Below are 27777 nucleotides of genomic sequence, written 5' to 3' on the forward strand. Positions count from 1 at the left end.
GAGTTTCAGTTTTAGGTCAGTATACGAAAAATCATTGTCAAGAGCACGGTCCGTTTTACAGACTGCATTACGAAGAGACACAATGGAAATTTCAAATATAATGTAAGTAAATTTTTACACGCTTTTATACCGGAATGAGGATTTAATGAATGGATGCATGAATAAATGAATGAATGAAGAGCTAGGAAAAGCAAGTAAAACTGTTCGTAGTGGGCACATGGGCATGCAGGTCCACTGGTCTCACCGATCTCGGTCCTTGGCCCAGCCACTGTTCCCTGCACTACGGGACTGTCTCTGTATCCTTCAGCCACTTCTCCCGGCTTTTACCTTGCACTTGCCACCAGCTGGCCCTATTATTTAATTTGTATTCAACTAACCATGTACAGCCCTTCCCCATGCGCGATCATTAAGACACCTGGCCTAGTAGAATTGTTGTCTGTCTGCCCTTGTTCCCCACCTGCCTCGTCACACCTAGAAACACTTGAGCATAGGCGCGTTACAAATGCCATATCATATATCGTATCATTCCTCACGCATGTAGACTGTCGTTTATCATTGTGTGTTGGCCTCGATTTATCTCGTTACTTTTCGCATTGATTTTAGAGACGAACATACTCCATTGAACTAGCCTTGCAAGCAAATAGTTTCTGATCGGCCGTAATAAATAAAATGAGTAATATTAATGAGGTTCGGCTAGCGAGACTAATTATCATTTTTTTGTTTTCATAACAGGTATTTGATCCCTTTCTGCCACTGCCATCTGTTTGAGACACCGGCGGATGGATTCTTCAGCAGACACCTGCAGCTTTGTGTCAACAACTGGAGCACGATCACCATATTATGGGACGATCGCCAAGGGCCCACATGCCCTTACGCTGTACTAGTGGCTAGAAGCAACATATCAACCTTTAGGCTGGACTAGTGCCTAGTTGATGGAACAGCCTTGTGGTTCACCGTGCTTCCAAAGTGATTCTTTTTACGAAAATGAACACCCTGTGTACCATAAAGGAACAGCGCGTGACTCAAGATGAAACGGAACAGTTATTGCGGATACAGATAAAAGAAAATAAATGGCTTCCGGAGTTCATATGGCAATTGCTGAATATTCTCTAAACATTTAATGTGAAATAAATGTACTTTACCAAATGTACCGTGTTGCTGTTTCATTTTAAAGTACAGTTTCATATTCCGAATTGTGGCACGCTGTGTTGTGAGTTGATCTGTGTTGGTTTCCGGGTTCTGTGTGGAGTCGCGCAGAAGACGACTGGGCGCGTTTGCCTACGCAGCACAGTAACGTCACGGGGAGAGGCGGGGAATATGAATGTTTTGATAATGTCAGGCTCAGGGGCGGGGGAATTGATTTAGTGCCGCAAAAGCAGGTCAGCCAGGGCGATCGGGGAAAAGATAGGATTATCAGAAAATGGCGGCTCCCTGGTGCTTGTTTTCGCGTGCGTTTAATGGACGAAAACTCGGGTAAGGTCCATAGGAAAGTTTTCTAAAATCGAGCCACTTAGGCTTAAAAAAACATGGCCGACCCGTAGGGACAATAAACATTTTTACTAGACCATGCGTTTAATGCTGGCCCGAACAAGGTGGCCACTCTAGCGCCCCTGGCGATTACAATAGGTAACGTTTTTAATAGTGAATGGGACCTTGGACCTGATGGCGCCCAGAATTAGCTTTTTGCTGCATGGAACCTGAAGTGTTCACATTTAGAAATGCCTCTCAGCAGCTTTCGAATTTAGGAGGCTATCATTTTAAGTTGTTGCATTATGTAAATGTTGCTTTCAGTAGTTGTTATTGTATGACTGCTGGCCATGGTTAATTTCTGGAATGACTTTAAATTGCTAACCTTTGCTTAATGAGTCTTGGGCGTTGCCCTCCATTTCACACGATGCATTTTGTCGGTCCATTTCCAGCTGATGTACTACCTTCGGCACGCTGAGTTCAAAACCTTTGCCGGGGAGTCCATGAAGTTCGATGAATCCGGAGACGTGGATGCTTACTACGACATCCTGAACTGGCAGATGCATTCCAACGGCACCGTCTCTTTTGTGAACATTGGAAAGTACACCGCCACAGCCAGTGGGTTTGACATGAAGATCAGCAACAGCTCCATATTTTGGAACACTGACAATTCACTGGTTTGTAAACACGCAGCAATGCTTCTCAATATAATGCAGGCAGTACACACTGGCGGGCACTGTAAATGGTATTGTGGTTTTGGCATCAGCAGCAGGGTTGGACTGGGGCATAAAATTGTCCCGGGCACCAATGAAAAAGTGGCCCACAGTTGCAAATGGCAATTCATTCCTTTTGTGACAGACGATTGAATTTTGTGGATAAAATGTGATGCAAATTGGGCAATTTAAAGAACATTCAGTAACAATGGTCGAAACTGCTAGCCGCATAGTGAAGTAAAAAAGTGGCCAACTTCGACCAAAAGCACTGGCCCACACTAGCATTTTGTGTTTTTGGTTCGGGCATTGCCCTATTGCTCTATAGACCAGTCTGAGCCTGCAATGATCACAGCTCAGGAACCGTTGAGCGGTCCCATAAAGGAAACCCTGCTTCCACTTCCTGCCTTCTGTGGCAAGCTCAAGTACCATGCAGAAGTACCTCCGGGCTAGTGGTCCTTTAGTTCTGTTGTATAGCCAACGTTTGCATGCGTACAAAGGCATTGGGGCTCATTCCAGAAGAAATGCAATCAGCTGTAAATTCCACTCCAATACCAATGCGCTCCACCAGGTAGGCCTGGTGGCGGCATTGGTGTTCTCTATTAACAGGTGTCAGGTCACCAGGTGGGTGTATTTTTCTCCCTATTTACATTAGTTGAAAGTCAAAATTTTGGGGGGGCGGGTGAAAAAAATGAATTGCCAATCCTATGGGATATCTTTTAGGTGAGCAAAAATATAGTTTCCCTGTAAAACACATTTCTTTTTTAGCCATACTTCATTGTGCCTAGTAATTCATGCAAATGAAAACACTTCTTTACCTTAAGTTCTGCTACAGGTCAGGCATCAACAATATTAGAACTCCTTGCCGTGGCACTGCACTGGTAATAATAGAGATGCCAACATAACCATGGTGTTTTGTGGGTGGAAGTAGGATGCAGGCTTCCACTGTATGTGCCAAATCATTATAATCTTTACTCGCTATTTGTTTTTTGGGGGTATTTGTCTGTTTTAGGGAGTAGAGGTAGGCAGTTGTGGAGCCCCCCCAGTGTTTCCCCTGGTTTCCAGTGTGCCCTCCAGCCTTCTGCTGGCACCCTATTATCCGCCCGCACAAAAAGCTGTGTCTGCTACTGAAAGTGGGTGGTACACCACTTATCTGTAGTGCTGGCCCCAGGGGTATGGATTTAGCACTGGTTGTAAATATCACTGGTAGAAATTATTACCAGTGGTAAAAATACTGTAAGTATACATACGTCTCAGCATTTTCAGTAACACCTCAGAAAGTGCCGGTGGGAGACAATTACAAGCAGTGATCTAAAGTACAGCCCCACCATTGCATTTTTACATTTCTGGATAATATAATACACTAGCAAGGTTTGAAATAGCTGGGAGCTATTTAGCTCCTGCCTCTACCCTAGGAGAGTTTGGTTAGCCTAAATCCATCAGTAAAGACGCGCTGCTTTTGGCTACCGAGGTAAAAAGCAGCTTTACAAAAATGCATATATGACATTACCTTTGAGTGTTTGCGAATGGAAATAAAAAAGAATTAGGACACATCTAGGACACATTTAAATATAATAGACCATAATGGGTCAAAAGATAAAGTGCGTATCTCATGTGGAAGTTAGATTTGCAGTGCGCTGTATACTCACTCCTGGTTCCCCAGCAGTAGCACCTGTCTACTGGGTGATGCCTGGCGCCCAAGAGCTGGTTTTAGCTCCTCTTCATTGAATCTTAATTTTGGAGCCTCCTGCACTAGGGACATGGAACTAAAACACGTTCCCGTGATTGCTCTAATATATATATATATATTGTAGGAACAAGAGGAGAAAGGGGAGAACGCACTCTCCGCGGATCCTGAGGCAAAAATCCACATAAAAATACATGAGCGCAACTCACACGAGGAAGGTCATAGAAAAGTATTTAATGGGATAAACACAAAATAGTGTTGCTGGGAAAGCAGCAGAAACAGAGACCAGACCGGACGCCCGTGAGCACGACCTATAATGTGTGAAAAAACCATAACTCATGCCACCAATGTGTACTACTAAGACTAACACCCAGGACATCAAAGATGACAGATGATTGTTCATTTATCAGGAAGTAGCAGGCTGTCTTCCTCTACCTCATCTTCCTCAACCAATACTGCCACCACACAGACTACTCCCGTGGGACAGAAGATCCCACCAGCTAGCTTGCATAAAAGAGGATGTTGATCCATATTGTAGGGTATTTTGTGGAGATTTGGGGCCTGACGGTATTTTCTTACCGCCGAAATATAACTTAGCAACAATCACTCCTTGTATTCAGATTGGGCCATGTACAACAATAATACAGTGAACATGCATTATTTCAGCACCCAGGCATGCATATTTGGTATGCGTGGGTGGTAGGCGTGGTTGGTGGTATTTTGGTGAGCATAATTCCCTTGTTTTATTTGTGGCCCCAATGTCCAGAATCCCTTATCTTTGCTTAGATTTTTCGTGTAATCACTAGAGAGACCTCAGACCTACATTTTAGGAATACCACATTTTTCAGTGTTAGTGTGCCACCATGGGCGATCTCACTGACTTATTTACGACAGAGAGCTATATATGGTAATCTTGTGGTAATTTTCACTACCTTATATACGGTAGGGAGCTATGTTCAGAGAGTCTCTCTTCCCGTTGGCTCATGTACCTCCAACGAGCTATGCTACAGTCACTCACAACTGTTCATACTGAATCTGACATGCACACATCTGTCTTAAAATGACCATTGCACTGTTTAAAATCTCCCCACATCATCAGCATTGTAATGGTAAATAGTAAATACACCACCCGTCTGTTTTCAAATATTTTTCTGTATTATAAAAGTTGCAATTAAACACGATCTCATTCTTTACAGAAATAAATAAAATGGTACAGTAAAAGCATTGTCTATGACACACTGCAAAGAGAGTGGCGGAGAACAGAACTCAACTTGCAACATTAGCATTTGATTAAGGCATGCACAGGAATCCTACACTGACTGCATATTATCGTACACACCCAGCTCCCACACTTCTGTAATTACCTTATCTTTTTAGTTGTTCTCTTTGGCTGTTCTCTTTCTGAATGTGGCTCCCTTGAAGATTAACTCCAGTAAAAAGGAACGCTTGCCTTCTCAAACCGGGGTCATTGCCTGGAATTCTCAGCTTTTGCAGATAGGAATGCCTCAGCCAGTGGAAAGGTCCTTCTTTCAGCTCTCCCCAATCTCGACTCACTTTCTCCTCCCTCAAACTTCCCCCAGCAAAAAGCCTGATCACTCCCTCTAGCATGATGCTTGCTATGACGCTGCTCCAATCAGAATTAATCACGCCATCTCCTCCTTCTCTACACAATGGCTCATTTTTATAGTAATACTTTGTAACCAACTGATTTCCTGTTCTTTCGAGCCCATTTGCTTCCTGTAGTTATGTGGACAGGGCAGCAGAGAGAACAGAAAAAAAAATGGATGTGCGTTTAAAAGTTCACTTTCAGAATAGGCCTAATTCTGTAGTGGAGACACATTTTTATTAGTGGATTATGTTTCATTAGTCAGGTTAGTTGTCAGTAAGGTTAGTTATTATTTTCAAATGTGTCTCTCGCACCATAGGCATTTCAGGTGAAAAATAGTGTGCATTTTTGAATGTGACGTGTACTTTTAACTGTAAAAATAGATTTGCATCTTATATGTTAAAATCGTTTTTGACTGAATGGCCTGTCTTTCCTTGTTAATCTGGTAACACATATAGCAATGCACTGCACCCTTGTGGTGGTGCTGCAAAAAAAAAATTGCTACATGTGTAGTAGTGCTGTACTCTGTGCTGTAACACGCCAAATATCCTTACAATATCTTTCCCCAAAACAGCAGTACTCTGTATATACTGCAACACATCACTCTGCAGGGAGGAGCAGTTTCGAAAGTGCTTTCGAGGCTGCAATTAAGAAGCATGCGCCTTACCTTAGATTTAAGGCACACACAACATCTTCCCCTGTCTACCTGCCCCTCTGTATCTGTCATTGGTACCCCTTCCCTCATTCCTCTTCCCACCTTACTTCCTGGCCTCTCCTGCAAAAAAACAAAAATACAAAATCAAAAACACCAAAAAAATGTTTCTTTTGGAGCCACCTCTCACAGTTAAAAAATAGAACAAAAACAATCTTGTAGATTCCATCTACTTTACATTTTTCAATAAAGTAGTTGGACTCAATAAGATTCTCCAACATTTCCATTACCATTTTGCACTATGCTAACGGAAATAATGGACAATTGTACAGTAGAGAGAAAGAAATAATCCATGCTCCTTCATAACTATCTGCGGTCTCCGCAGTCCCATTTCCAGGCCAGGCATCATTAAAAGACCTGTATGTCCGCACATCAACTGCCACTTAACAATATTCTAGGCATATTTTCCATCTACATTTCCCTTACTTATACGAACAAATTGTACACTGTGCTGCTATAAATGCACATATACTTTGTGCAGTGAGACAAGAGCATTAATAGAAGGGGAGTAGGGACGCACACAGGCTGAAGGGAGCATGGGAAGGAAGTCCCAAGGAGTACCAAAGTCAGAGACCACTGCCTAAAACCTGGGGCAGAGCAGTCCCAAGAGTGGGGTGCACAGCTGCCAGGCGGTGGGTCCGCAATCACAGTGCTAAAGAAAGGGTGGGGTTCTAATGTCGACTAGGTATAGGGCCTGAAACCTGCTAGGTTCATAAGGGACCAGACAACCAGTTTCAATGGCAGGAGCATGAGTTAATAGGGAAGGAAGGGAGGGAAAGAGGAAGAAAAAAGCAACGTTTTGAGAGGTTTCTGGGACTTAAGGAAGTTCGGCTCAAGTCTATGAGGGGCAGGGAGCCTCGTCCAATGAGAGGCACCACCTGAGCAGAGAAACCTGCCTCCCGCTCTTTGTTTCAACAAGCGTTTAAAAAGCAGAGAATTCAAGTTACTGGAGAGGAAGTCTCTAGCAGTGGAGTATTTAGGGAGACAAAGTTGTAAATAGTGTAGTACCAGTCCCCAAAAAGATTTATGGATAATGCACAGGGTCTTCAATTTCATCCTTGTGGCCACCAGGTGCCAGTGTACAGATTTTAGGGCTACACAGATATGACTCCTGGGCTTCAAGCCAAGAATAAGTCTTGCAGACCTATTCTGGATTAGCTGAAGGGGTGTAGGGAACAAAGGGGGAGGTTAAGGAAGTAGTCCTGTCCAGAACCCTGGGAAACACTGCAAGTAGGGAGTGAAGCAGTGGAGGAGAAACAGCTCAGTTGCAGTTGCGCATGGCGGTTAATGATATAAGACGTCAGCCAGTCCAGTCCAGTGCCCGGTCCCTAATGCCAAAGGTATCATGGAGCCGTTTAAAAATGATAGAATGGTTGAATGTGCCTATGGTCCTGCCTCCAATAATCTGGCCACTGGCCACAACCACCACAAAAGAATTAAACCATGTAACAAGTATGTACAATAGAACTTGACATAACAATGCTCACCCACCCCAAATCCCAATAATGTCCACAAACAGAAACATTCACAGAACACACCCCAGCAGCTACTGAACTTTTTTTACCTATTAAAAGAGTTCTGTATCAATTTTTTCCACTCTCTCACCATTTCCAGGCCCTCTTTCATCCAATAAATAACCCCAAATATATTTTCCATACTCCTTTTCCTCACTGCGCTGTCCACCGACAAAGGCCATGATCCGCCCATCCAATATGGCAACCGTTTCAAAAACTATGACGCACCGCACATTTTTAAACATCTAATTAGCGTGCACCTCTCTACAAAGTTTGGTGACCATTCGTGGAATGGCACTAAAGTAATAAGCTACCTAAAAAGTACATTTTGTATACGTTTAGCAACTTAACCAATGATATTATTAACATTCATTATATAAAGATCCCTCCCTTACCTGATCATCACTTTATGTAAATTCCAAATTCTCACATTTATGTTTCTCATTCTGATAACCCACTTTGATAAACACATTTATTTTGTATACTATTAATATCATCTATATTAATCTGGGATACATTTCTTTTTTTTAAACCCCAATGAATAGTCCATGGACTACACTACTATTCGAGGGTCCATTTATGAAATTGAGTGTCCACATACATTGTGCCGTGTCCGCACATGTCCGGTCTCACATAACTTTAAATCATTCCACGGACAGCGCACCCGGTTCTAGACATTCATGTGCATGCACCCAGCGTCTCCCACTCATCCCGAGACGTCATTGTGTAACCGCGCCCTTGCAGCATCACAGAGTGTCTGCAGACAGTGTCCATCACCGTGGACAGTTTGAAACTGCATTTTCAGCCAATCTATAATATTTCAAATTCAAAGTTTACCCCTCCACAGATCCTAGACCCATTCTTTCTTGATCTGTCAACTTTTTACAATTTTCCAAGACATAGATTTGTCTCGGTATTCCGTGGACAGTTCTTCTAAAGGGACCCACCCACTACTTTTAGTCATCTGGCACACCAGCAGACAGAATCTTCCAAGAGGGCTACTTTCAACAAACATCCAGAATTTTAACAATGGCATCTCTCATGGCCATCCCTCCTTCCCAAGGCCCACCACTACCACCACAACCACCAAGTGATAGGCCTGGACAGGGCAACAGGTGCAGTGATGTGGACGAGGATAATGAGGAATAGGAAGAGTAGGTAGAGGAAGTGCCTACCTCCAGCACCCGGAGAGAGTCATCGGTGTGGTGCTTTTTTACCACCGTTGGGGGAGTACCAAAGGCTCATGCTGCCCTGGTGAAATGCATTCAGTGCTGGGTCTTACTCATGAACAACCTCAGTAGTATTCCTTCGGCACCACCGCCATGCGCCGCCACACCAAATCCAACCACTCGGGTTCTCTGAGAAAGTCTGTTCCTTTGCCATGGAGAAGCAGTTAACTACCTCTACCCATCTTCCTCAACCACATCTAGCACCACACAAGGTACTCCTGTGTAGCAGAGGATCATGCCAGTTCCTTGCAGGCCATACAGGAGGCTGTCGATCCTTACCTTTCGAGGGTCACAGTTCCCTGTATATACTGCAACACACCGCTATTTAGGGGGGAGCAGTTTCAAAGTGCTTTCGAAGCTGCAGTCAAGGAACATGAGAAACACTGCCCCCTACCTTATATTTAAGGCCCACCCAATATCTTCCTCTGTCCCCCTACCCCTCCGTATCTTTGGTTGCTACCCTCCCTTCCCTCCCCCAATTTACCTCCTCACCTCTCTGGAATACATTTTATTAAAAAAAGAAACATACCAGCCCTAAAGACCAAAAAAAGGTTCCTTTTGGAGGAACCTTTCACAGATAAAAAATAGAACTAAAAAAGAAAATCAGAGGACCTTTTTCAGCCCGTAAGGTCCACAGACACTATTATAGTGCGCTGACACCTGGAAAGTTCCAGGTTCGGGGCAGGGAATTTAAATCAATAGTACCCCGCGAGAGGCTGAATGAGGCCGATAGTTCTCCGTTTACCTGTACTTTTGATGTGGGCGCCCTATACAGGGTCACTATCCACTGTCTCATATGTACCCCAAATCCCATCTTCGGGAGGAGTAGCATCATGTACCGCCATTCAACTTTATCAAAAGCTTTTTCTGAGTCTATGAAAAGCAAGCTCGTGTCGAGGTAAGATTGTTGTACATGGTGAATCAGGTCTATTGTCTTCTGGATGTTATCTGAGCCCTGACGTCCCCTTATGAACCCCACTTGATCCCCATGAACCAGGGATGGCATTATCCCCTCCATCCTTTTACCTATTACCATTGCCAGGATTTTGACATCCGTATAAAGTAACAACATCTGTCTGTAGGAGGAGCATTCGGTCGGGTCTTTTCCTTCCTTGGGTATGACCACTATAATTGCACCCATCATAGTCTCTGGCAGCATATCCCCTACGAGAACCGCCAGTGTAGAGCAAACTTTCTTATAAAATTCCACTGAAAACCCATCCTCCCCCGGTGACGTGTGTCCCTTCATTCCCTTGATTGCCTGTACTATCTCCTCTTCCGATATTGGGGCCTCTAAGTTGTCTGTCACCTCTCTCGCCAGAGCTGGAACCGGGATAGACTTGAGGAAGTCTTCGACTTGGGATTCGTCTCCCTCAAATTCTGACTCATATAGCTTTTCATAGTACTTCTGGAAGGCCTTACCCCATACTCGGTGTATCATAGCTCAGTGTCCCTGCCTCGGTCTTCGTGGCTCTCACTATTTTGCTTTTCTGAGCCTTCCTCAGTTTCCACGCCAGTATTCTGTGTGCTCTGTCCCCCTTTTTGTAGTATTTTTGTTTGAGTAACTGGAGGGTCCTCTCTGTTTTATTTAACAAGAGTTCCTTCAATTGGGACCTATATGTAACGCTCACCTGACTCCCACGGAGGCGCTGGCCTGGTTCGCGCTGCTGTGACCTCTTCTGAGGTGATGCGCAGGGTTCGGAAGACGGACTGGACCGGGCCCCCAAATCTGGCTTGTCTGGCTCGCAGAAGTATCCTTCTGTAGGCGAAAATAGGGGATTAACTGTCTGCGGGGTAATGCAATCAGCCTCCCACTTTCCCCTCTCACCCTCCTCGAAACCCTCCTGTGATTCTTCGTAGCGTCTCACCTTAGGGTCTGGAAGGACAAGCTCTCCATCCTGCTTCTGATGCAGGGGCGCGTTGGTATCCAGTTACTTCACTGGATTTTCGGATTGGTGAGAACCAAACTTGCTTGGCTTCCAGGTAAGTTTTTTGATAAGAGGTTCCCCTTGTGTCCATGCATTAATGTACTAATGCTAGTGTCTTTTTCCCCATAGGGGCCGGGGTACGGAATGCCGGGGAACAGGCACCGACACGAGATGAGAGGTGAAATCCTTGTAGAAATCAGGTAAGTCTTTAATGAGCGTTTTTTGGTAATGTCTTTTCATTCGCTCATTAACGCTGATGTCTCTTTTTCCCCTTAGGGGCCGGGGTCCGGAAATGCCAGGAAGCGGCGCGGACCCGAAATGAAGAGGGAATGAATCAACAGGTAAGTCTTAACATGGAGATTTAGCTTTCCTTATTCCCTTCTCTCTCTCTCACCTTTTGTTCTGGACTTTTTCTCCCTAGGCGCTGGGGCATGACTGCGAATCCGGATGATCGCTGCTGAACATGGAGGCGCCCAGTAAAGGTGAGTGGAATGCGGCACTGCAGCGATCGACGCGATGAGCTTTTAAATAAAAGTCTTCCTTTTCAGGATTGTCGGCGAGATGTCTCCGGGATGCGGATTTAGCAGGTAAGGACTTTTCCTTCTTCTGTTCTCTTCTTCTCTTCCTTTGCAGGTGATCCAGGATGCTGGCAGGCGTGGCAGAAGTCAGGATGCAGGAGCAGACACGGTGAGTGTCCAGCTGCTAGATGCAGAACAACGCGAAGCACGTGTGGCTGTTCGGGTGGGGTTTAAATAGCCTTGGAAGAAGTTCCAGGTATGTATCCTTCCTCCAATCAGGTATGTATCCTTCCTCGACCACGCCCAGATGGTAAATTAGTCCCACAGGTAAAGTAGTTCCTTTCAGACCTCAAGGAGGCCGGGATCCTGCAGCATGGTCTGCATCAGGTAAGTGCACCCAAGCACTTCCATAATGAGCCTGGAGCCTACGGCGCCAGGACTGATGTCTTTTATGAGCCTGGCGCCATAGGCGCCAGGACACTGTCCAAAGGGCCCCTATATGGGGTTGCTGGGTCCTTCCTTGGGGACTGGATGTCCGCTTTCGGGGACGCAGGGCTTGAACCGGCTCCCCGGGAGCGGGCATCATGACAGCACTCCCCCCCAAGGCCCATCCCAAGGTTGTTCCCTCCGGGGGTTTTGGTTTGTCTGGGAAGAGTCGGTGGAATTTCCTGACTAATCGAGGTGCATGCACATGGGCGCTGGGTTTCCACGACCTCTCCTGAGGTCCGTACCCCTTCCAATCAATTAGGTAGAACAGTTTTGACCTAAACATTTTTGAGTCTAAAATGTTCTTCACTTCGAATTCGGGCTCCCCATCTATTAGAATAGGTTCTGGAGGTTTGAGTAGTCGGGTTCCGGGTACCACTGGTTTCAGAAGTGACACATGAAAAACAGGGTGAATTTGCATACTAGCTGGTAAATCAAGTTTAACAGGCACTGAGTTAATTATTGCCATAATAGAATAAGGTCCCAGATATTTTGGGTTAAAAGTTCGAGGCCCTTTCAGTGGTAAATGTCTGGTAGCTAACCACACTTGATCCCCAATCTGATACGGAGGTGCTTCACTCCGATGTAGATCAGCATTCTCCTTGTATTTTCTCTTGGCTTGTTGTAAATGCGTAGTTGCCTCTTTGAAGGCTTGGGTAATTGTAGAATGTAGATGTTCTACTGCAGGCATTGCGAGGTTCTGAGGTGAGTCAAGGTTTGAGGTTCGAGGGTGATGCCCAAACAAAGTATAAAAAGGACTGTGGCCAGTTCCAGAGTGTACCGAATTATTATATGCGTATTCGGCTATCCAAAGAATGTCTTTCCAGTTGCTTTCAGATTGCTGTAACATACACCGTAAGTATTGCTCAAGGGTCTGATTTGTCCTCTCGGTCTGACCATCGGTCTGAGGGTGGTGACTGGTCGATAATCTTACGTCGATCTGCACCATTTGACAACATTTGCACCAGAAGTGGGAAATGAATTGGCTTCCCCGGTCAGAGATTAGTATAGATGGGAATCCATGTAGCCGAACAATATTTTCGAGGAATTCTTTGGCTAGGACAGAAGCTGAAGGTAAACCTTTCAAAGGAATAAAGTGGGCCATTTTGGAAAACTAATCCACAATTACCAGAATAGTATTGTACCCCGAACAAGGAGGCAGGTCCGTAATAAAATCCATTGATAGGGTGTGCCAGGGTGCTGGCGGTATGTCTAGAGGTTGAAGGAGACCGGCTGGTCTTTTCTTTTGACTTTTATTTTGGGCGCAAACACCACAGGACATCACAAAAGATTTAACATCTTTTCGCCAAGAGGGCCACCAAAATTGTAGTTTCACCTTTTCCTCTGTTTTGGCAATACCGGGGTGTCCCTCTATTAATGCATCATGATAACCGGAAATAACTAGTTCATGTAATTCCTTATGTGGCAGGAATAAGCGTCCTTGAAAATAAGGTAAACCATTATCTATGGTAAAGTCTGATCCCTTTTGTATCCAATCCTGTAAGGTTGTAGGGTCCAGGAGTTGTTTCACTCTGGCTTGAATGTCTTCAAGCGTCTGTAACAAAGTCATGCCTAGAATCCTCTGTTCGGGAATTATTGGTACAGGTTCTGAGTTTGTATCACATTCTCCCATTCCAATTCGGGATAAGGCGTCTGCTTTGCCATTCTTGCAGCCAGGTCGATAGGTAATCACGAAATCAAATTCAGCGAAAAACAAAGCCCATCGGAGCTGCCGTGATGACTGAGCCTTGGCGGTTTTCAAATACTGTAAATTCCGGTGATCAGTGATCACTATGATGGTATGTCGAGCGCCAAGCAGATAATGCCGCCAGGCTTTAAAAGCGGACTTAATGGCTAACAGTTCTTTGTCCGTGATTGCATAATTAACCTCGGGTGCCGAGAATTTTCTGGACCAAAATGCTACGGGATGCAGTTCGTTGGTTTCAGGATCTCTTTGGGACAGGACAGGTCCCATGGCTAGGCTGGATGTGTCAGTCTCGACGACATAAGGGAGATCTGGACGAGGGTGTTTCAATATAGGTGCGGAGGTAAACTTAGCTTTTAAATCCTGAAAGGCCTGCTCGGCTTCTTCAGACCATTCAAAACGTTTATTTTTCCTCAAGAGTGCAGTAATGGGTTGTACCACGCGTGAAAATTCCGGGATAAACCTGCGATAGAAATTGGCAAAGCCGAGCATTCTTTGAACCCCTTTTACTGAGCTAGGTGATGGCCATTTGAGGATGGCATCCACTTATCTTGAGTCCATTCGGACTCCTTTGGGTGTCAGGATGAAACCTAGAAACTCGACTTCTGTGGTATGGAAAACACATTTCTCCAATTTAGCAAAAAGTTTGTGTTGGCGCAGTTTTTCAAGTACTGCCCTGACGTGTTTTCTGTGATCAGATTTCGAAGAGGAGTACACCAGAATGTCATCGATATATACGACAACACAAACATCGATGAGTTCCCGAAGGACATCATATGAAGTATTGGAAGGCAGCCGGCGCGTTACACAATCCGAAAGGCATCACCTGGTACTCGAATAATCCGTATTTAGTACAGAAGGCAGTTTTCCATTCATCGCCTTCTTTAACTCGTACCAGATGATGAGCCCCCCGGAGATCTAACTTGGTGTATATGCAAGCGTCCTTCACCTGGTCAAGGAGTTCAGGGATCAGAGGCAAAGGATAACGATTTTTAACCGTTATCTGGTTCAATGCACGGTAATTGATACAAGTTCTAAGGTCGCCTTCTTTTTTGGGCCCGAAGAACAAAGCCGAGGATGCCGGGGACTTTGACGGGCGAATAAAACCATTAGCTAGGTATTGATCCAAATATTGTCTCAAATGCAGATTCTCAGGTTCGGTAAGGGCATAAATCCTGCTACAAGGGGGTTGTGCACTGGGCACCAGATCGATTTGGCAATCGTACGATCTGTGAGGAGGTAACGTGTTGGCCTGTTCCTTTTGGAAGACGTCCTGAAAGTCTTGGTATTCCGGAGGTAGTTGCATGGAGGCAGAGGTTACAGTTGCTAGATTAATCTTCAGGTTTTCTGGGTAGCAGGTTTGTGTACAATACGGGAAGGTTATTCTCTTAGCTCGCCAATCGATTCGAGGATTATATGTCTCTAACCAAGGGATTCCAAGAATAACCTGAAATTGTGAAGCCTTGATTACATCAAACAAAAGACCCTCCCGATGGCCTTTGGGACCAATAAGAGTCACCTCAGTAGTGGAATGTGTTACCGGTCCAGAGGCAATTTCAGTTCCATCGACTGTGGTGATGACATCTTTGCTGGTTTTAGGACGGAGAGGGAGGTTAATCCTAGAGACCAATTCACGATCCACATAGTTTCCAATAGCCCCACTATCGATGTATGCCTTTATTGCATGCAACCGCTTAGGCTGTTCTGGATCTACGAGAACCATTGGCACAATGAAATGCGAGGTCTGAGAGTTAGTTTTCAAGCTCGGCAAGCGGACCCCTACACTTGTCGGGCAGAGTCGTTTCCCGAAACAGAGTCTTCATGGTTTTTATCAGCGGCTCCTATCGCCTTTCGGGGCGGTTTTGCCGGGCAATCTCGTAGAAAGTGTCCAGAATTCCCACAATAAAGACATCATTTTAACTGCCGCCTCCTTTCACGATCCTTTTGAGTTAAGGGTCCTTTAACCCCTCCAATTTGCATAGGCTCAGAGACATCAACTCCCTTGGGATTAGCATGGGTCTTGACCAACACCCAGGTCTCAAACCTGGACCGATCTGCTTTTCTGTTTTGAAGTCTGTGATCCAATTGGACCACTAAGTCTATATACTCTGTGCATTCTTGGGGCGGATTTACAACTTGGGCCAAGACATCTTTAAGTTCTCCGCGTAGGCCTTAATAAAACAACGTGACTCTTTTATCCTCTGGCCATCCCGTTTCCACAATTAGTCTATGAAAGGTTGCAATATAGGATAGGAGGTCCTGATTGCCCTGTTGCAGGGATAGAAGTTCGTCATCCAGAGCCTGCCCCTGAGAGTGTCGAGCAAATAACCTTTCCATGCTTGCTTGAAACCTTTGAAAATCACGGAGAATCGGGTCATCTTGAGTAACCAGTGGAACTGACCAATCGGCAGCGCAGCCGCTGAGATATGACAATACAAAGGCTACCTTGGTCTGATCATTAGGGAAGGCCCCAGGTCTGCATAGGAAGTGCAAACGACACTGATTCATGAATATGGCGAATCGTTTGGGGTCCCCAGCAAAGCGTTCGGGTGGGGCCAGCGGCATGTTTCCAGGTAGATTAATCTGCACAGGGTTACTGGAAACCACAGGAGCGGGGTTCCCTCCGGAACCGGGTAGAGGAGTTTGCCCAGCTTGACCTTGCAAAAGCTGTCTGGCCAGGTCATCAGTTCTTTCCTTTGATATTATGAATTCCCTCCTGAGGGCATTAGTCTCTTGACGAGCGACATGTACTCCGGCCCGTAATTCCCCCAGTAATTGGGCCAACTGATCAGTCTCAGAACTTTCCATAGCGCCTGGGTGGGAATTTGTAGGAAGGCTTCGCATTCTGTAACGCTCACCTGACTCCCACGGAGGCGCTGGCCTGGTTCGCGCTGCTGTGAGCTCTTCTGAGGTGATACGCAGGGTTCGGAAGACGGACTGGACCGGGCCCCCAAATCTGGCTTGTCTGGCTCGCAGAAGTATCCTTCTGTAGGCGAAAATAGGGGATTAACTGTCTGTGGGGTAATGCAATCAGCCTCCCACTTTCCCCTCTCAACCTCCTCGAAACCCTCCTGTGATTCCTCGTAGCGTCTCACCTTAGGGTCTGGAAGGACGAGCTCTCCATCCTGCTTCTGATGCAGGGGCGCGTTGGTATCCAGTTACTTCACTGGATTTTCGGATTGGTGAGAACCAAACTTGCTTGGCTTCCAGGTAAGTTTTTTGATAAGAGGTTCCCCTTGTGTCCATGCATTAATGTACTAATGCTAGTGTCTTTTTCCCCATAGGGGCCGGGGTACGGAATGCCGGGGAACAGGCACCGACACGAGATGAGAGGTGAAATCCTTGTAGAAATCAGGTAAGTCTTTAATGAGAGTTTTTTGGTAATGTCTTTTCATTCGCTCATTAACGCTGATGTCTCTTTTTCCCCTTAGGGGCCGGGGTCCGGAAATGCCAGGAAGCAGCGCGGACCCGAAATGAAGAGGGAATGAATCAACAGGTAAATCTTAACATGGAGATTTAGCTTTCCTTATTCCCTTCTCTCTCTCACCTTTTGTTCTGGTCTTTTTCTCCCTAGGCGCTGGGGCGTGACTGCGAATCCGGATGATCGCTGCTGAACATGGAGGCGCCCAGTAAAGGTAAGTGGAATGCGGCGCTGCAGCGATCGACGCGATGAGCTTTTAAATAAAAGTCTTCCTTTTCAGGATTGTCGGCGAGATGTCTCCGGGATGCGGATTTAGCAGCTAAGAACTTTTCCTTCTTCTGTTCTCTTCTTCTCTTCCTTTGCAGGTGATCCAGGATGCTGGCAGGCGTGGCAGAAGTCAGGATGCAGGAGCAGACACGGTGAGCGTCCAGCTGCTAGATGCAGAACAACGCAAAGAACGTGTGGCTGTTCGGGTGGGGTCTAAATAGCCTTGGAAGAAGTTCCAGGTATGTATCCTTCCTCCAATCAGGTATGTATCCTTCCCCGACCACGCCCAGATGGTAAATTAGTCCCACAGGTAAAGTAGTTCCTTTCAGGCCTCAAGGAGGCCGGGATCCTGCAGCATGGTCTGCATCAGGTAAGTGCACCCAAGCACATCCATAATGAGCCTGGCGCCTATGGCACCAGGACTGATGTTTTTTATGAGCCTGGCGCCATAGGCGCCAGGACACTGTCCAAAGGGCCCCTATATGGGGTTGCTGGGTCCTTCCTTGGGGACTGGATGTCCGCTTTCGGGGACGCAGGGCTTGAACCGGCTCCCCGGGAGCGAGCATCATGACACTATATTGTTCCAGTGCTGCCACCTGGTCGGGGGTGATGTGGTTGTCTGGAGAGCGGGTGGTTGCAATTCTGCTATTTTATCTCAAAGGGCTTTTTCCTGGGCATCCCTCTCCCTCTTTTTCTGTGCACCCGTTTTAATGAGGACTCCCCGTATAGTGGCCTTGAAGGCGTCCCAAAGGGTATGTGGATTGACCTCCCCATTGTCGTTTAGGGCAAAGTATTCCACAATGTTTTCTAACACCATTCTTGCGGTCACCTCATCCTTTAGCATAGCATCATTACACTTCCAACGCCCTCTCTGTTGTCGGCCCCACCCTCTCACTAAGGTAACCCGTACCAGGTTGTGGTCGGACCATGGGGCAGGGTCAACCCTGTGATCGATCACATAGGGAAGTAGGGAGTTATCCATCAGGATATAGTCGATCCTTGAGAAGGACTCATGTATCCTCGAATAATATGTGTATGGCGAGTCACCCGTGTTCGTTCTTGTGTGTGAGTCTTCTAGGCCCAGCTCCTGGTTCACCTTACGGAAAGTTTGCAAAGTGGGATCATCGGCTGCATGGGAGACCTGGGGTGCCATTTTCCTCCTATCTCTCGAGGGGTTCAGGACCATATTGAAATCCCCTCCCCACTATCAGTGGGCCTTGTATGACAAGTTGGAGCTTGTCCCTAACCCGCCCCCAAAATTCAGCCCGGGCTTCATTAGGGCTGTAGACCACTGTGAGAGTCAACGGAGATCCTTGGAGCCTGCCTCTGCCGAACATGAATCGACCCTATGGATCTTTCACCGAGGCCCCCGTTTTAAATCATGTATCCCTCACCAGTAAGATTGCCACCCCCCTCTTTTTGGTTCTATGTGAGGCATGCAAAATCTCCCCTATTCCACCCCCTTGTATGCTCGGTTCTTTCCCCCTTGCCCAATGCGTCTCCTGTAGGAAGAGGAGGTCTAACTTCACCCTTCCGAATTCCCTGGTTATTAGGGATCTTTTAGCGGGAGTGTTCATTCCCCTGACATTCAGAGAGCCTATTTCCAGCAAGGGCAGTTGCTCGGCCATGCTCGAGGTCAGTGTTACCATCGACCAGCTTCTTCAGAGCACCTCTCTGTCTTATTCCCCCTCGCCTTTGTTCCACCTCTGAAAACTGTTGATTACCCATAACCTTCAACAGAAAGTTGGTTCCTTCCCCCTTCCTCCCCTCCCTCCCCCCGACCTCGGGTAGGGCTCGCCCCCAACTATCCTCCCTCCCCTCTAATCGTTCCAGTGTTAACTTCCCCTTGCTGCCCCTGAGTCAAATCTAAGTATAACTTTGGGTTTCTGTGGACCTGTGAATACCTTCGAGTGGAGCTGATGGACATCCAAGTGAGCAGTACTTGCAGACTTTGGTATTTCAGTGAACCAGGTGTTTTCATGAGTATGATGGTTTCTGTGGCTGTCTGTGGTAGTGGCTATGATAACCAACCTGGTATTATCAATTCCTCTTAAGTATCTAACAATGTACCATATTTATGTTCTGCCAGGGTGGCATTATGGGCACCCAAACAAGGCTTGGGGGTGGACTAGGGAGGGGGCTGCAACTTCCTTCATATCTCCTCGCAGTAGTTTGCATAATGCAGAGCATAGCGACCCTAGGCCCAAGGGTCACACGTTCCATCCTCTAGCCTCTAATATGGGACCTCATCACATACTCTTCATATTATTCCCTGCTCTCTCTGCTTACATGAGCTACCCAAATTCCCTTATATTTTATACAATTGTTGTCTTTCCTCTCTTATAGTGCCTTATCCATCACCAATGCCTCAATAATGCTTCTGATTGGTTGGTTCACTTTCTAATTACCCCATTGTCATAGGATTGGTCCGGGGGGTTGGATAGGGCCATTGGGATCCACCCCAACCCAATGGACACTACTTTCTCCCTCACGGTGAACATAAAATGGGGATTTCCCTGCTGATTGTTTGATTGACTACTTGGGGCTGTGAACACAGTCTCAAATGCAGCCTCCACCATCCTGGAGTCAGGCAGTGCTGCTTTAGAGACCTTACTTCTCTGCAGGCAGGATCTGTGTTGATTTTTCCTTCTGCACTGCTGTACTTGCCTGTCTTGTGAGCTGGCAGATCTCTCTCTTGTTCTTCCTGATCTGCGAACAGGTCATGCACAGTGCAACTGAGTTGATGAGCAGCTTGCTTGTCCCATGTTCAGGTTGGACCATGCCAACCTCCTCTTTCTAATGTAGCAAGTCACAGACAAATACATTTCCCTCAAGGAGATCCCTGGATCACTAGTGGACTCTAAAACTACTATTACAGGACTCCTTTCTTTATGATCTATCACTGTGACTCAATACAGCAGATAGGGAAAGGCAGAGATGCTCTGGGGATCCTCCCTATACCACCTTTAGGATAGGCAGTTTCCATGGGCTTCCTCACCCTAACGACTAAAAAATGACTTTATTACAGTTGCTTGATGCAAAACTGCTCTAAAATGGAAGTCTCCTTTCCCTTAAACCTCTATGCCTGCCCCACTTTCAAATCCTCTACTTTCTCTCCTTCCCTCCTGACTTCCTTGCTCCATTAGTTCAAGTATTTAAAACCAGGCTCAAGATTCACTGTCTAGCCATTGAAGGGACATTGTCTACCCATCTTCATTCCCCCAACCTGAACTCCCTGCCTTCCCTATCCTGATGCTAACAAATTGTAAATATGTAAATATATATTCATATAACCACAGGCCGAAGGCCTACATTTACACTATATTTATGTATGTCTCTCTGTTATCAGATGTCCTTTGTTATGTCCCCACACCCCCCTTCTCTCAGTACCTGGTTTGCCCCCACATACTCAATGTACCTAAGTATAGACACCCTGAAAAGGGGCTGCCTCTTTTTTTGTTCTTCGTATAGTATTTGTGGTCTGAGTGACATCCTAATCAACCAATGACATATAAATACAAGATGGCTAAGGAGAGAGTGGGTTTGGGATGAGAAATTGCCAGATCCAGACCTTAGTCTTCCTGGCACACCCACATCCGATTCTGAGCGTTACCTATTGACGGCTCATAGTACCACAATGGGAAAGCACCACTCTAAAGTATTTGGAATGGAGGAGTCAGGCTGTGGGTATTCAAAAAGGAAAAGAGCACTAAGGACATTTTTCAAACTATGATTCCTACTAGATCCATTGTTTGTCACTACACCCTCCTTAATATGTGGCATGCAGTGCTATGTGGGGGGGGCTCCCTATTATAGTTAGTTACAATAATAAACCTTAAACACTCTTTTTCTGTCCTGCTCTTCAACAGATTGAAAACCAGTGTGTAACCCAACAGTTATATTATTGTTTCCTTCTGCGAAAACAGAAATAAGGAAATGAGCCACCACCACTGTAAAAAGTGGAGCACCAGCATCATACCATTATTAAATTCCTCCTGAACGTAATCAATAAATCTGTGAAATACAAGTGTCAAATACAAGCAGCAGCAGTGGCATATAGCTTATTGTTGGCACGGTTACCCACACTTGAAACATCAGAGCTGGAGGACATGACATCGAGGGGGACCATGTTGGTGGGTCGAGCAGGCGGTTTGGTGTGCCGGCTCGGACCTGCAGCACTGAAGGCTGATCAGTTCCTCAAGCAAGATATTCATGGCTTTATGTCCTGCAGTGGCAAAACATTTATGGAGGACCAATGCAAACAATGTCTGGACTTTGCATAGATGTAAATAATAATGTGAACGTCCCACACAGGTGTAAGAACGGTGCTGCACAACATTAAGTCTATATATCCTTTGCTTTATTTGTCGATTTCAAATGCACTAAAGAGTGTTGACTGAAAGAGTCATACAAATGTTTTACAAAAAATAATAACCAAAGTAAGATATTCTTTCAATAATCATAATAAGGCACTTCTCAACCAAACTTTCAACTGTTTCTGAAAAGATTTATTTTACAATTTCAATGTCACCAACAATTGTAATAAATTCCTTGTCCTTGTAATCATTGAAAGTATCTCACACATTTTGGATCTTAGCCAATCCCTCTTTAGGAGTCCCTAAGACGTCTTGTCAATTAAAGAAAGGAGGGATAACTTAGTAAGTTGATTGTTCTTTGACTGAAATATGTTTACATTTATTAGCCATAAATGTACCTAGAGGCCTAGAGGATCGCGGCCTAGACACCCGCCACGAGAGGAGTTTGCCTATCTACCAGACGACCAAATACACTGGTACAGGAACATACGGATGTGCCCACCAGCCTGCCCTGCCCAAACCGACACCTGCGGCATGGATGAACTCGACTGAACCATTCAACAGTAAATAAACACATCGTTAGAGATGCCATGACGACCTAGCCAACGGTCAGAGCACCCGTGCAAACATGCACACTGGACACTCCCACACCAATCCACACGAAGAACATATTCAGTGCTATGACGTAGGTGACGGACACACCCACTGACGCGCATCTTTATTACTTTTCACATAGGTTTTTGAAAATGCAGAAACGCAAGACGCACAACGAACTCATCTAAAATGCTTGCTGACGCTTCTCCTGACCCATGCATTGCAATGAGAAATATAACGAAGACATGATACTGGGGATAAAGCAATATGATACTGTAACTTAAAGCGCTGTGCATCAAACATCCCCACCTATGCACCAGGCCCAAGTAGGCCGCAAGCAAGAGCCTCCACGAACATTGAACGAGCAAGAGTACAATTGCTGACCCTGCAGAATGAGCCGGCGAGAACAGACAGCCAAGGGAGCAATGTTGCAAACTTGCATACCACAAGCCGAGGCCAAGGTCACACCTGCAAACTAAGCCAGACACACACTGGAAAATGCAACATTAAATGTGCAGAATTCTGCCTCAACTACGGTCTCTCCTCACGTGACCAAGCCAAACCTGACAGGGTGCCAGGCCCAGGAGGGAGGAGGCGCCTGGGTCCCACGTCTTGAGACACAGGCAGCAACAATGAAGCGACTCAATGGACATCTGCAGCGGTGGGAGTAGTCTGCTCTCAAGCTTATGAACAAATCCACGCATTGTCTGCACAAACACATAGTTATACATTGTTGCAAATGGCAGGTGCACCGCGAGCTGGGAACAACGATGGTCCCAAGCTGGGGGGGCTCGCGAGTGGACCAATCAGAACATGGGGCACTTATCACTGATGCCATTAACATTAGCCAATCATCAGGGGTCTTCATGTAACAATTTTCATGTATCTAATAGAAAGGACAACCCAAGTATACCACCTGACTGACCCTTAACCACTAACAGCGTTCTCTATACGTATGCTATACTAACCCTACCACTCGAGGAACCAATCCAGAGTGACGATAGGTTTTTTGCTAACTTTCCCAGGTGACGCAAGTAGCGCGTCATACTGAGGTAAAAAGGGCCTGCGAGCCCCACAAATTTTGAAAGAGAGTCAGGACGGACGCGTACGATCCTTGACCCATCCCTGCCGTTGTTTAATAAACAGCAGAACCTCCTTGCTTCTTGTGTGTGCCTCATACTCATTTTTGGGATACGCAGGAGGAGTTGGGGCCTCCCTGCCCAGGGGGTCCGCGGACGGCCCAGCAGACCCCAGGAGAATTTCCCCCCGACAAGTTGGAGGCACTGCTGAGATCTGTTTAAGATCTGCTTTTATTTTATTTTTCCGAGTGCTCTCGTTGCGAGGAAGCCCGGCGGCGCGGCCCCCTTTTTGAGGACTACAGGACCATCGCGGAACTGCGAGAAGACCGGACAGCGCTATCCGGATATTGGCCTTCGGGAGCCGGTTGAGAAGTATCCCGCCCACGGTTGGCGAGTGTTCAAACGTGGTCCAGACGAGGGGAGGTGGCGAGCCGCTTGGAGGGGTGCACGCGGTCGAGCGGCCCCGCATCAAGAGAACTTGGTGAGTATGCCACGCCCAACAAGCAATGTGAAATTGTAAGGGAGGGGGGAGGAATAGAATACGGGAGGTGGGAGGTGTTAGACAGGTGCGCGGCGAAGGTTTGATAAATTAGTGTTGAGGGTGAAGTGAATGGTAGCTGGACAAGTGCGAGAGCAGTCCGCTACGTTACGGAAGAGGAGGGGGCGGAGCACGAAAACATCACGTGCTGCCGCTCGAAGACACTGATTGGCCTAGGTCGCGACCACCTGTAAGGGTGTGTGTGTGTGCGGTTTCCTACGATTTGGTGATTATTGATCAATGAGTAGATGAGGATCCCTATTGATCGAGCAGAAAACTCGATAGATAGATGACGTTTCCCTGTAGGCGGTAGCTAGCTGGTTGCCTAATACGGAAGATAATTGGCTGGTTAAGCCCTCCTGTCGAGGGGCGTATCACATGCGAGGCGATGCAGCGTGTGCAGTCTGATTATATTGTTGATTACCTTGTTCCAGGCGAGACAAGAGGACAGCTGTGGGGTTAACGGGGATAGATTGCAAGCGTATTTCGAACTTTTAAAAACATGTAAAGAACTTACCAGTAGTTTTGGAAGAGATCGGTGACGTCACCAGTAGGGCTTTCATAGGATATCTCGAACACAAGGCATTTTTCGGAGAGTGGTGGGGAAGAGAATAATGGTAAGGGAGTGGAGACGGAGATAAACGGTAACGAGTAGATCGGGGCAAGGTGAAAAGGGGGACGTGGCCGCGCACAGAGAACGCCGGCCACGACAAGTGAAGAAAGAGGAGGAGGGGTAAAACAAAGTGGGACGGCTGTATAAGAACGTCACACAGGGCACACAGCCACAGGGGGCTACGTGCGCCTCGGCCGTAGGGGGCCGTAAAGGTGTTCGGTAAAGGAAGAAAAGAAAGAAAACAATATACAAATGCAAATGCTATATTTTACTATTTTTTTTTTAGCGGACAATCGCAAGTCCTCAAAATTACGGGGCCAGGTAAAGATATAAGATTGTATAGCGTACACTGTTAGCAAGATAACCGCTACCTAACAGGGGTAGGATAACAAGTGAAGTGCTACTATGTCATACGGGACAGGATCGGGAGGGTGGGGGAACACCCTCACTACCCCGCTACAGCATATATGTAAAACACTGTCACCCCATAGGGAGAAACTGATCAAATACAGCATAGAATGGACACAGGGGACGAACAACAAAATGACAACACCATGGCCGCCTAATGGCAGTTTCGATCCATATACCCAACATTCACTATTAACCCATCTGCATGACACATACAAGGGGAAGAAGTTGACACACCACGTGGAGGTGTTTAACTTATGGAGGATGTTCCAAGGGTCCCGACCAGGACCAAATGGAATGTTCACTATGGGGGAAACAAAGGAAGAAACGAAGATTAAGGAGGAAGGAGAGAATGGGGAAAAAGAGAGTGAAGGCACACAGAACACGGGGAATGGACAAGAGGGAGGAGAAAAGAGTAACAACTCAAACGAAAAGGAAATAAAAAAGGAACAGAGCGACGATATGCCCTTAGCAAAGGTAGTGAAAACGGAGGGAGGGGGGTTATATCCTTGAAGAGAACTAGGAGAAATAGTAAGCGAACAATTAAGGGCAGCTGAGGGGTACTCGAACCCGGCATACAGCCCGCCACCATATACAGCTACAGGTGGCCACACGGGAGGGGAGCGGACTAGTACGACGGGATCAGCTCATAGGAAGATGCCCGCAGGGGGGGGAGGACTAGCGAAGAGCAGATCGCGGAAATAGGACATGATGAGTGGGTAGCTGCGCAGGTACTATTAAAATTACGAGGTTCATTAACAGGAGAAGAGAAGGAGGTAGTAAGGAAAATGGACGAGGATAATACCAGAAAGAGTGAAATGAAAGGGGAAGAGGGGAAAAGAAAGGAGGAAGAGCTGTTACGACAAAAGGAAGAGATTTTGGAGGAACAATTAGCAGAATTAAGGGATGAGCAGAATGCACTGATCAAGCAGCTTGAGAGAGAGGAAAGAGAGAGAGCACGGGAAAGGAAAAAAAGTAAGAATGAGTTGGAAAAAATGAGGGAACGGACTGAGGAGCAAAAGAGAGAAGCCAAAAGGGTAAAGGCAGTAGCAGAAAGGGTATCCAGAGCAGCACTGCGTGACAAGAAAAGAGAGGAAGAAGAGAAAGAAAAAGAAATGGAAATATGGAAGAGGAGATTACTATCAGAAACAACGAAGAAATACGAAGAAGGGAGGATGATAGAGAGTATATTAGAGCGGGAAAGAGCGAGATGGGAAAGGAAGAGAGAAGAAGAAAGGATATTGGAAAAGATGAGTAGTGAAGTAATGGAGGAATTGAAAAAGAAAAGAGAGGAAATTGGTAGAGAAATAGCGGAGAAAAATGAAGGGGAAAGAGAAGATAGGAGAGGGGAGAGTGAAGTAAGGAGGTATGTACACAGAGACACAGAAGTAGCAACAACATCAGCACAAAGGGGAGCAATTGGTAAAGAAGAAACGGGAGGAACGGATCTAATAGACTTAAAAACAGTAACGATTAGGGGGAAAAAGACAGATTGGGGGTTGTCATTCCTGGATGACTTTTGTAGTGAGGAAGAAGAAGGAATGGAGAAGGAAGGAAGAAATAGTGAAAGGGAAAGCCTAGATAAATTATACATCACCCGGACAAATAGAGAATCACCATGGGCCTGCAGGAGAAAGGAAGAACTGGAGGGAAGTGAGGGGGAAGAGCAAGGAATGGCGGGAAGGCAGACACGTGTAGCTACACTCTCATCATCCCGTCCAACATGCTCCACCACCCCACACTCATCCCGTGCAACATGCCCACCTACACCCGCACCCGCCCATCACGAACTGAGACCCTATGCAGGAAGGCTTAGAGATCTCCCTGGATGCAGGCAGGAAGAACGAATACACACGCCCACAACAAATAAAGGAAACGATAAAAGAAGGGGAAGAGATGGAGGAGAAACAGTTACGAACAGGGGAAATATGGACACAATTGACGATGTAGACGACACGGAAGAAGAGGAGGGGTACACGGACTCGATTTTGTGGAACCCAGGGGGTCAAACAGGACACAACTTAATGCCACTTCTGGAGAGGGGAGGGGTTAGACCACAATACGTCCCTTGGAAGCATGCAGACAAGGAAAATATAAAGTGCAGGCTCCCATCATTAAGTGGAGGTGTGGGAAAATGGATATATGAAATGGAAAAACACACCGCAGGACAGAAACTGGCAGTGGGGGATGTAAAGGGCCTTCTAATATCAATATTGGGGGATGCAGCACATGACATCTGGAAGAGAGCAGGCTTCCCCGGGGTCACAATAACAAACACATCACACTTTGGGCACCATTCGCAAACTGCAGACATGCATTATGGCAAGCGCTGAGGGTACAGTACCCAGACACATCAGACATAGGAGCAATTACATCACGCAAGATGCGTGAGAACGAAGATCCTGTTGATTATATCCAGGGAATTCAAGAGAAGTGGCGTATGGAAACTAGAGAACAATGGGACAAAACACCCACAATATTCTACCATATACTAATACAAGGGCTCCCAGAAGCAGTTCAGAAACAACTGAAGAAGGTAGTGGGGATGGAAGCAAAAGCATGGCCAGAAATACAACTGACGATAGTACATCATTGTAGGACATGGCAAGAAAAGATGAAACAAAAGGAAGAGGATAGAAAAGCGGAAGAGGCTAAATTGGTACAGAAAAAACTTACTAAATACACAATGGAAGGTGCACTAATAACTACACCTGCAACAATGACTCAAAACCCCACACAAGTAGTGGCTGCACAAGATCCCTCCCAAATACAATCATCACAGATTGTAGCACAACAGCTGCCACCCCCCCAACCATACACGACTAACATGGGATGAGGATACTCAACGCCAGGAGCTGGATATTATAATTATAACAGGGGAAGGGGAGGAATGATGAGGGGGAGGGGGTCTGGCTATAACACACAACAGCAAGGGGGAGGATTCAGAAATTTCTACCCCACCGGGCAACCAGTATACCA

General features: G+C 46.3%; 1 protein-coding gene across 1 annotated transcript in view; it reads left to right on the forward strand.

The window, feature by feature from the left end:
• The window catches only part of LOC138492926 (vomeronasal type-2 receptor 1-like), a 402451-nt gene that overhangs the window by 209371 nt on the left and 165303 nt on the right, over positions 1-27777 (forward strand). Inside the window, exon 4 of the mRNA XM_069620220.1 lies at positions 1920-2144. Coding sequence (XP_069476321.1) covers positions 1920-2144 — 225 coding nt within the window. The remainder of the gene's footprint in view (positions 1-1919; positions 2145-27777) is intronic.

The sequence above is a fragment of the Ambystoma mexicanum genome, chromosome 10 (genome assembly GCF_040938575.1).
Source record: "Ambystoma mexicanum isolate Mex_15411 chromosome 10, UKY_AmexF1_1, whole genome shotgun sequence".
Taxonomy (NCBI): Eukaryota; Metazoa; Chordata; class Amphibia; order Caudata; family Ambystomatidae; genus Ambystoma; species Ambystoma mexicanum.